This window comes from Haliaeetus leucocephalus, unplaced genomic scaffold (assembly GCF_000737465.1).
Source record: "Haliaeetus leucocephalus isolate CR32 unplaced genomic scaffold, Haliaeetus_leucocephalus-4.0 Scaffold0, whole genome shotgun sequence".
In the NCBI taxonomy this organism is placed as follows: Eukaryota; Metazoa; Chordata; class Aves; order Accipitriformes; family Accipitridae; genus Haliaeetus; species Haliaeetus leucocephalus.
The window spans coordinates 26907299-26917097 of record NW_010972436.1 but is presented as its reverse complement, the minus strand read 5'-3'; the positions used below and the strand labels follow the sequence as shown (position 1 = coordinate 26917097).

Sequence of the window (9799 nt, the reverse complement as noted above, 5' to 3'; positions counted from 1 at the left end):
CTAGTTGTTGTTCGAATTTATCCTCCCCGCGGGAAACAGGGGAGGGGGTGGCGGTAGGTGAGGAGGAGGAGGGAGGGTCTGTGGAAGGGGATGAAGCAGCGGCAGGGGCAGGGGAGAGACGCCGGGGCCGGGGGGCAGCGGGGCTGGGCTGGCGGCGGGTTGGGGGGCAGCCGTGTCCAAAGCCAAAGGGTTGCTGACTCGGAAACATTTCTCCTTGTGGGCTTTGAGCATGTTGGAGAAGCGGAAGCGTTGGCCGCAGACGTCACAGGGGTACGGCTTCTCGCCCGTGTGGGTCCGGCGATGCCGCTTCATGTTGGGGCGGCTGGTGAAGCTCTTCCCACAGATCTCGCAGATGTAGGGCTTCTCGCCTAAGGATGGGGGGAAGACGGATGAGAAGCCGGTGATCGGATTGTTCACCCTCAAAAACTCCATCTTGCCATCCACCCAAAGATGCTACCCCCATCCCATCGCTTTTTCCCCCAGGCGCCTGCCTGCACGGGATGGGGGCAAGGTGGGGAGTTCTCACCCGTGTGCGTCTTCATGTGCTCGTCGAAGTACTGCTTCATGTTGAAGTCCTTGCCGCACCACTGGCACATGAACTGCTTGTGGCCGATGTGGATGCTCATGTGGGAACGCAGCTGGTACTTGTACTGGAAACGCTCGTTGCAGTTCTGCAGGGTCAAGATGGGGATGAGCTGTTGATGAGCACCCAAAACACCCCCCACATTCCCCCCCAGATCACCAGCATGTCGGAGCAGTGCAGAAATCACCTTTTTCCCCCAAAAGAACCCAAATAAATGGCTTTTCGGGACATACCCAGCCAAGTTTGCAGGCTGGATGGGCTTGGGATGGGATGCAAGGTCCAGGCACTGCAGGGACAGATCCCGGCATTGGACAAGTTTCATCATAAGGTTGGTGGGACCCTCAAACCAGGAGGGGACGCAAAGTTTGGAAGAGCGTGGGAGCATCCCTACAGCTGCACTGGCACAAAGCGTGGGGGAAGCCCCAAGAAGTGGAAGATCTTTCCCCAAATCAGTGGTTTTGTCCTTGTCTGAGAGGATGCGGGGTGGGGTGACACACAGGACCTTACCTCGCATTTAAAGGGCTTTTCCCCAGAGTGCTGGAGTGAATGGACCTTGAGGGACATGCTGCGCTTGAAGGACTTCCCGCAGGTCTCGCAGGTGAACGGCATGTCCTTGGTGTGAGCTGAAGAGGAGAGGAGCAGGGTCAGGCACTCTCCCCGCACCCCAAGCATCCATCTCCCCAAGTTCTGGCTGCCGCTCCCAGCGTCAGCACGCAGCCCCAGCAAACTCAATGCCATATGGCAAGATATGTGGCAGCAACATACCAGATACTCCCCTAATTGCTTGCCAAAACCCCCCTTTTTTGGATCTCTTTGGTGCCTGCAAGCCCCAGGGACCTGACTGCCGTTGCCATGTGCAATTTGCTTTCAAAGCCTGGCACCGGTGCGATCTGGTCCTGTTTTACAAGGGAAGGATGGTTACACTTCAAGCCCTCGTTTGATCAATTCTGAGGTCTTTTTTTGTGGTTAAATAAAGCAAATGAGATTCCCTAGCACCATGCCTGATTGCTGCAGACCCAGCACTGAGCAGACATATGTACGGCATTAAGGCCAAATTTCAAGGCCCCTGCGTGGACGTGAGAAAGCTCACCCAAGATTAAGCCCAGCCCTAAACTCCCAACACAACAGCGACAAAAAAAATCACCCTTCATTGTCAAAATGATGGATGAACACCCCAGACGAGATCCCCCCCATGGCACCACTGCCTTCCGCACTCACCAACCATGTGTTTGCGCACGTGGGCCATGGTGTAGAACTTCTTCTCGCAGATCTCGCAGGAGAACTTCTTCTCAGCGTAGCCGTGGACGATCTTGTTGTGCTCGTGGAGAGACCAAAGCTTCTTGAACCCCTTCCCGCACGTCACACACTGCAAGGAGAGAGGGGATGGGTAGGGAAGCAGAGGAACGTGCCCAGGCACCACCAGCATTTTCGTTTTACCAGGCTATCAGCTTCATCCATTGAAAGGGAACATCACTATGAAGCCTACAGCTATCAAAAATCATAACGACCAGCAAGTCTGCTACAGACCTTGTCACTTCAAAACCTCCAAAACTCAAATTTCTATCCATCGGATGAGGAAGGGACAATGACTTTCCAGGGAAGGACGTGGCATCTCCATCAATGGCTGTATCAGGACTTGCACAAACAGCAGCTCGTGCACCAAGGCCCTATTCCTAAATGAGGATTTTATTCTGGCACACAACGAAACCATTACATAAAAAAAAAAACCCAACCCTCTGTGCATTATAAGGCTGCAAAGAATATAGGAACGAGGAGAAGCCCAAGCCAGGGCAGTGCAACTTCAGTCTTCAGCAGATATTATGGATACTTTACCACTAAGTAAGTTTTCCAAACATATCCAAATGGACCAAAACGGACCCCAAAACCAGTCCATCAGCACAAGCAGAACAACATGATGTGCAAAGTCTCCCCCAGGAAGTTATGGTAGAGATTTGCTTCAGGTCCAAGTAGTTCAATCTTTCTCTGAAAGTTCCCAGGAAAAGTTCCAACTTTGGCATGAGACCTGTTTGAAGCATGTGAGATCAGTTCGGTGCTCGGGGAAACACGGGAGAGCGAGGTCCACACACGAAACCACTGCTAGAGCGCAGAGATGGCGGGCAGCACATGGCCAAGGACCCTCCCAGGAGCCAAGGGTCTTTTCTTCCTCCAAGGGTCAACTCTTTCCCCTTCATTTCTCCATGACTCATCTTCCTCTTGGCCAACAGGGATAAAACCGTCCCTTCTCCTTGCAGATGTGTTGAGAAAATAATTCATGCCTTGGAGGCATCTTGCAACAGCACGGCTGAGCGGTACCAGTAAGCCTGGGGAGGTATTCCTCTGGCTTCTCCTCCCCAGAGGAACAGATGTTCATTGATGGGCTTCAACCAAACTTTGCACTGAATGAGGCTGTGATACCCTGGAAAATATACCATTATGCCATGTAGTCACAGTATCTCTCTCTCTATTTATATTTAGGTGCCTGAGAGGCAAAATTAGGGTCACAGAGGCATTCCCAACACTCATCATCTTCATCTTGCCATCCTTGAATATCAACATGAGTAGTCCTCTGAGTTTTACTCTTCCTAAGTATATATTTCCACAGATCAGAACAATTTTATGTCTGCTTTAAGAAACATTTCAGGACAAATCCAGGACCAGAGCCTGGTATCAAAGACACATCAATATCCATTTTCTCCACTCAAAATGAAAAAGGCTGCAGGGGAATTTTGAAATTAAAGGTAGAGGGAAAGCAGCAGATGTAGAAAGCCCTGGGCTGGGACCAAGCACCCTGGAGGGCTGAGCCCTGTGTCCTCAGTTACCGCAAAAAAGCATCACTCGAAAATGTGGAAGTAACATCCAAATGAGAGAAAAAAAAAATGAGAAGACAAATTCTCGCAGGTTAAGAGGAAAACCACACTGAAGCTGTCTAAAAATGAGTTTGAGAAACAACCTGATAAAGCAAAGGACGAATCATTTCTTGGGCAGGATGACTGTTGTGGTGTCTGTGGGGCTGCGGAGGGCAATGGGAAATGATCACAGGGAGCGAGATGAAGCCTAACACCTCAAGCATTACGGATGAAATTTGGGGACAAAACAGGGGAAGAAAACAGCAGAGCCGAACGGGATAAGAGGGATGGTCCCTCCACAGATCTGGTTAAAAAACAAGAAATAAAGACTGTCCATTATAGGTATAAAGTTGAAAAAAAATCTCTTTTCCATCCAGCTATAATTCCATGGTATATTGATAAAGTTATTCAATATTATCAGAGCAAATGGAGTGAATTTGGCTATTTGTAAAATTAAAAACGCTCAACTCATTACTAAGGTAATGATCCACTTTTTCCGTGGAAGGAGGTCACTGCATGGGCAGTTGTGGTTCATCCTACTCAGAAATCACCTGGAAAAGGGATAAAAAGGGGAAAAAAAAAAAAAAAAAAAGCAGTGAGGTGATGACAGCCCCATGTTATCCATCAGAAAAGAAGATGAGGCTGAAGAAATGTTCTAGGAAAACTCATTTTTAATTGCACAGGCTTTACAATAGTCTCCGAAACAGCCACCACTATGCAGGTATCAGAGCTGCACTTGCCCAATTCTGGGAAAAAAAACATCCAAAAAAAAGCAACCTCAGCACTGTGAATTTTTCAGGAAGATGCACCAACAGGTCAGTGCAGGCAACAGCTCCTTCACCCGCTTGAGCCAAGACCACTCATGCCTCCGTATTCCCCACACACCCTAGTGCCCAGATCTGCTTCATTCCCCATTTTATTTGGGGTGCCATCGGCAAAGGGCTCCAGTAGCACTTGGGTTGCGTTACCTTCATTTAGGAGGGCTGCAAGACCATTTAAGATCCGGTCGCTGGCAGGAAGGATGACGGGGAAAGCTCTCCAGAAGTTGGTATTTTTTTAATTAGTAGCCGCAGCGTCATGCAAAACAGCTTGTTGCGGATTAGGAGATGGGTTGGAGGGGTCTGCAGGAATGCACGTTTGCTGCTCTGATGGGATGCCTACCTATCCCCCCAAAAGTGCACTGATTTAACGGAGTCAATTTGCAAACGCGGAATCTCGTTAGCATTAGGTGAAGGACACACCAAGCCGGAGCCACGCATGGATGTCAGATGCATTCGGAAATTTGCTAATACGCAAGCTAAAGAGCACAAAAGGCAGATTAAAACCATTTCAACTCATGTCAGCAAATCTTGGAATTAAGCTAAATTGGTTTCAGCCTGGGTGGGAACGGCCGGAGTGTGTCTCCATCAGGGGCTTGCAATGTTTTATCCAGATTAATGGAATAAACTCAAAGAAAAATTATTCTTCAAAAATTACTCCATGTTTCCACCCAGCTGGCCAAGGGGAAGCCAGAGTCCCCAGGCACAAATCCTCTGGTCCCATGCTACCGTGGGACCCTCCTGAGCCTGCGTACGAGTCATGGGTGAAGTAAGGTTCCCTCCCGTCTGCCATGTGCCAACCGCAACAGCAAAAATATTATTTGAGCATGAACCCAACCCACGGTGTAGCTGGGCGGGATGTCCTCCATGGTGGGTGGGATGTCCCTCCCCCACTGGGATGTCCCATCACGGTGGGATGCTCCTTTGGTGGGATGTCCCCACCTTGGTGGGATGTCCATCCCCACTGGGATGCTCCACCGCCTTGGTGGGATCTCCACCACCTTGGTGGGACGTCCCCAGGGCTGGCTCACCTGGATGTTCTTCTCGCAGTCGGTCTGGTGGTGCAGCAGCAGCTCGCTCTCGAGGAGGAAGCGTTTGCCGCACTTGTCGCAGATCTGCATCCGGCTGTGCGTGACGTTCATGTGCTTCTCCAGGTACCAGCGGTTGTTGAAGACCCGGGGGCACTTCTTGCACGGGTAGTGCTGCTTCTCCTCCAGCTTCACCTTCTGGCCCAAACCATCCTGTTCCTTTTTCCTCTTCCTCCCTCGCTGGCCTTCCTCTTCCTCCTCCTCCTCCTCTTCCACCTTGGCCATCTCCTGGGACCTGGTTGCCATGGCAGGTTTGGTGGATTTGGACGCCCGGCTGCCTCTGCGGGGCTGCCCACCCTTTTCCCTTTTCACCTCCGACGCGTCTTCGTCGTCATCGTCATCGTCCTCTTCTTCCGTCGTCTCCTCCAGGTCTTCCTCCTCGCTGTGCTCCTCCTCTTCCTCCTCGCCCACCTCCGCATCCTCCTCCTCTTCCTCCTCCTCCTCTCCTTCCTCGTTCTCCCCCTCCCCATCCTCCTCCGTGTCATGCCCATCGCCATCAGGCCGCCCCATCACAGCCGCCTCGCTGGCGGCTGCTTTCCCCTCCATGCCTTTGGAGACGTTGAGGGTCTGGTTGTTGAGGTTCACCTCCACGATGATCTGCTCCCGGTTGTATGAGCCCTGGCTGTCCAGGTCCTCCTCGGACTCCTCGCCCTCCATCTTACAGACAGCGCCCGGCCCATCATCCTTCTCCTCCTTGTAGTACTGCTTGGCTGGACCAGGCGGGAGCGTCCCACCGCCCGCTCCATCCTCCACCCGCACCGAGTAGGGGTCGTTGCCTTCCCGGGCGTAGATTTTGGGATGGGGGGCATCCACCTCTTGCTTGATCTCGCAGTAGTAGGGCGGGGGTCCGGTGCAGCCCTCGGCGGGCAGGGCCATGTCGGCGGCCAGGCTGAGCGAGCGGGTGTCGAGGAGGTTCTGGCAGGAGGAGGCAATGTTGTTCATCTGCAGCACGGCAGCCGCGTTCAGCACGTCCTGCACATTGCAGGAGTTGACGAGGAGCTTGGACGTGTAGATGAAGTTGAGGATCTGCTGGAGGCCCTGCGAGGTGAGGGCCTCCAGAGAGAGCTCCACGCGCTGCAGCTGCTTGTTTTGGGTGAAGAGGGAGTGGAAGAACTGGCTGTAGGCCGCCAGGACCCCCTTATGCGCCGGGAAGATGCTTTTGTGCTGCACCAGCACGATGTCCACGTCACACAGGTCCGGCTGAAAGAGGCGCTGCTCGTTCAGTCTGTCCATCAAACACGTGAAGTGGAGGGCTACATCCTCCACCAGGGAGTACTCAGCCGAAGGGTAGTCAGTCGTTTTTTCGACTATCAGCTGTGGGGAGGAAGGAAATAAAATCATTCAGAAGGGCTTTTTCCCCAGGAAAACACCCAGCCAGCCATGCCACCCGTCCCTGTCCATGCATCCCAAGTCAGAGATGCCAACCGAGAAGCTCCAGTGCCAGACCCAGCTTGGAGATGCCAACCAAGAACCTCCACTGCCAGACCCAGCTTGGAGATACCAACCAAGAAGCTCCACTACCAGACCCAGCTTCAAAACACCAAGAAGCAATACCACTAGGCCCAGCTTGGAGATGCCAACCAAACAGTTCCAATACCAGGCCCAGCTTGCAGACACCAACCAAGAAGCTCCACCACCAACTTGAGACCGGGAGACTCAACCGAAGAGGAGAAAGCCCAATGAAAGGACAGGCGAAGGTCATACGAGCACCCATGGACATCCCTTCAGCCTGGGTAGGAGGCACCACAGCCACCCCACCACCAAGGAGGTCCAAAGCCTGGCTCAGCTCTCCACGCTCAGGCGGAGGAGATGTCAAGCAGGAGAGGGGATACCTCAACCTCCTGAACCACATGGAGACCCCGAGGGGACATTTGCCCCACGCGGGAAGCCAATTTTAGGCACCAGCTGAGATTTAACCCCTTAAATAGAAGGAAATTAGGATTTTAAACCTCCCTGCTTCTACAAGATAATTACATAAAACACAATATCCCCTAATATTTGCCGAATTACACCACGTGCTCTGGCTCACGTTAGCAGCTAACTCGCTAGCTGGATTCACCGGGATGATTTATGCGCTTTTTTAAAGCCCATTTTGAATTGCCTGGGGAAAAGCAATACCTGGAAAAATTCAAATCAGTGAGCAGCATCCCCAGGCTGCATGTCCTGGTTTCAGCTGGGATAGAGTTAATTCTCCTCCTAGTAGCTGGTACAGTGCTATGTTTTGGATCCAGTATGAGAAGAATGTTGATAACACACTGATGTTTTCAGTTGTTGGTAAGCAGTGTTTAGTCTGAGTCAAGGATTTTTCAGCTTCTGATGCCCAGCCAGCAAGAAGGCTGGAGGGGCACAAGGAGTTGGGAGGGGACACAGCCAGGGCAGCTGACCCAAACTGGCCAATGGGGTATTCCAGACCATGTGATGTCATGCCCAGTATATAAACTGGGGGAGTTGGCCAGAGTGGGGCAGATCGCTGCTCGGGAGCTAACTGGGCATCGGTCAGCGAGTGGTGAGCAATTACATTGTGCATCACTTGTTTTGTATATTCCAATTCTTTTATTATTATTATCATATTATTATTGTTATTCTTATCATTATTATTTTCTTCCTTTCTGTTCTATTAAACTGTTCTTATCTCAACCCACGAGTTTTACTTTTTTTTTCCCCGATTCTCTCCCCCATCTCACTGCGAGTGAGCGGCTGCGTGGTGCTTAATTGCTGGCTGGGGTTAAACCACGACACTACGAAATGCTGCGACTGCCAACACTTCCCAGGCTGCCTTTGCTGGATAATTAATTTAGCTCACATGTATTTTGCATGGTACAGACCACCCCTGGACGTTCATCACCTCTCCTGGGGATACCTGAGCCCCAGGATGGGTTTGCCAGCTGCATCCCGAATGTAAGGGATATCCCATACCCTAAATCCCGCGCCCTGTATTAAAAGCAGGTGGGATATCCCCTTTCCCTTTGCTGCCCTTTGGTTTTCTGTGCTGAATACCCAATTCATGGATGGAGATGGATCCGGGCCAAATTAACACCCTCTTTCCCCACCATCGCGGGATGTGACCAAGGACATGGTGCAGAACAGTGGCGGACAGAAAGGGTTCAACCTGCTGCGTTTATCCTGCACCTCCTGCTCCAAAAAGTTTCTCAGCTCCCATTTTTTCTGGGACAAATGGCAGCTCTTGGTCAATACATGAATTCCAGCAAGACACGTTTTGTCTGACTTTTTTTTTTTTGTGAGCCAAAGGCAAAAGCGCACACAGACAAAAATGCTTAAATAATAAAAAAGGGTGTTTTCTCCTCTGTTTTCTCAACAAGCAAAAAAAAACCTTCCCCCTCCCTGCCAAAAATTTCATTTTCACTGCATTTCTGCTCTGCAACCAACCCGCCCAACCAACGGGGGCGTCAGCTTCGCATGGTCCCAATGGTCCCGGAGAGCCCCAGCAAACGCTCGTACCTGGGGAAAACAGGGAAAAACCAGCTCTTTGCCAAATACTTGGCTCTGCAGCATGGAGTGGGGCAAAGAGGGGGGGGGTTATATATATTTTTATATATATATTTATATTTTTTTTATATTTTCTACATTCATTTATATAAATTTAAACTCTTTATAAATATATAAACACAAAAATATATAAATACATAAACACTCTTTATATATATTTGTTATGAAATGCTGCATCCCAGCCGGAACAGCCATCCACCCACTCCCCCCTCCCCATTTTCTAAGCCTTGCGACTGCCAAGGACATTTTGACGAGAGGAACTTGGATGGCTCACACCCCCCAAGCGCATAGAAAATAAATAATGATATAATAAATATCGAACACTGAAGAGACAGCAAGCTTTTAGCGGAGCAGTCTGCTGTTTGCCAGGGCCTCTCCTGCTTTGCTTTCGCTATGAAAAAAAAAAAAAAAAATCGAATTCAGGTTTTTCCTCCTGGGATCCATCTCACCTCGCTCCCTATATAGGATGCCCCAAGCTCAGCATGGCCACAACCGTGGAGAAATGGGTGCAAAACAGGGGGAATTGGGTCCGCCGGGCGGCATCGCCTCTGCACAGCCTGGAAAACAAAAGCTGGGGGTTTGGGTGTTCGGTTTTTTTTGCTCCGGATCGAGGTTTTTTGGCAAAAGGGGCTGACCCCTCACCCAGCGCCGGGGCTTGCCAGGCGGCTCTAATCAGTCCCAGCAGCGGCGAGGACAATGCGTGTCTTGGCTGCGTCCCGTCGGTGACTTCAGCCCGGGCTTGTCAGCGGGAGGTTTTTGCTCTTTATTGCTATCAGATGCTTTTCGTGAGCTCGCCCGGAGCTGGAGCGCCAGCCAAGATGAGAGGCGCCCGCCGGGGTGAGATCCCAAGAAAGACCCCAACTCGCCCCGAAATACCCCTCCGGCAGCTCCCGTCCCTGCAACTCCACTGGAGCGGAGAAGCCCGATTAATTGGGATTAATGGGAGGGTTAAATCCA

The 9799-nt window shown here is 51.2% G+C and overlaps 1 protein-coding gene across 1 annotated transcript; it reads right to left on the bottom strand.

Annotated features, from left to right (window-relative positions):
* On the bottom strand, positions 1-6568 carry ZBTB47 (zinc finger and BTB domain containing 47). Its single transcript, XM_010561448.1, has 5 exons — positions 5279-6568; positions 1802-1949; positions 1091-1206; positions 527-671; positions 1-368 (listed from the first exon to the last, which is right to left on the bottom strand). Exons 1-5 carry the CDS (start codon positions 6566-6568, stop codon positions 1-3), a joined length of 2067 nt encoding a protein of 688 aa, XP_010559750.1.
* Between the last annotated feature and the right edge of the window lie 3231 nt (positions 6569-9799).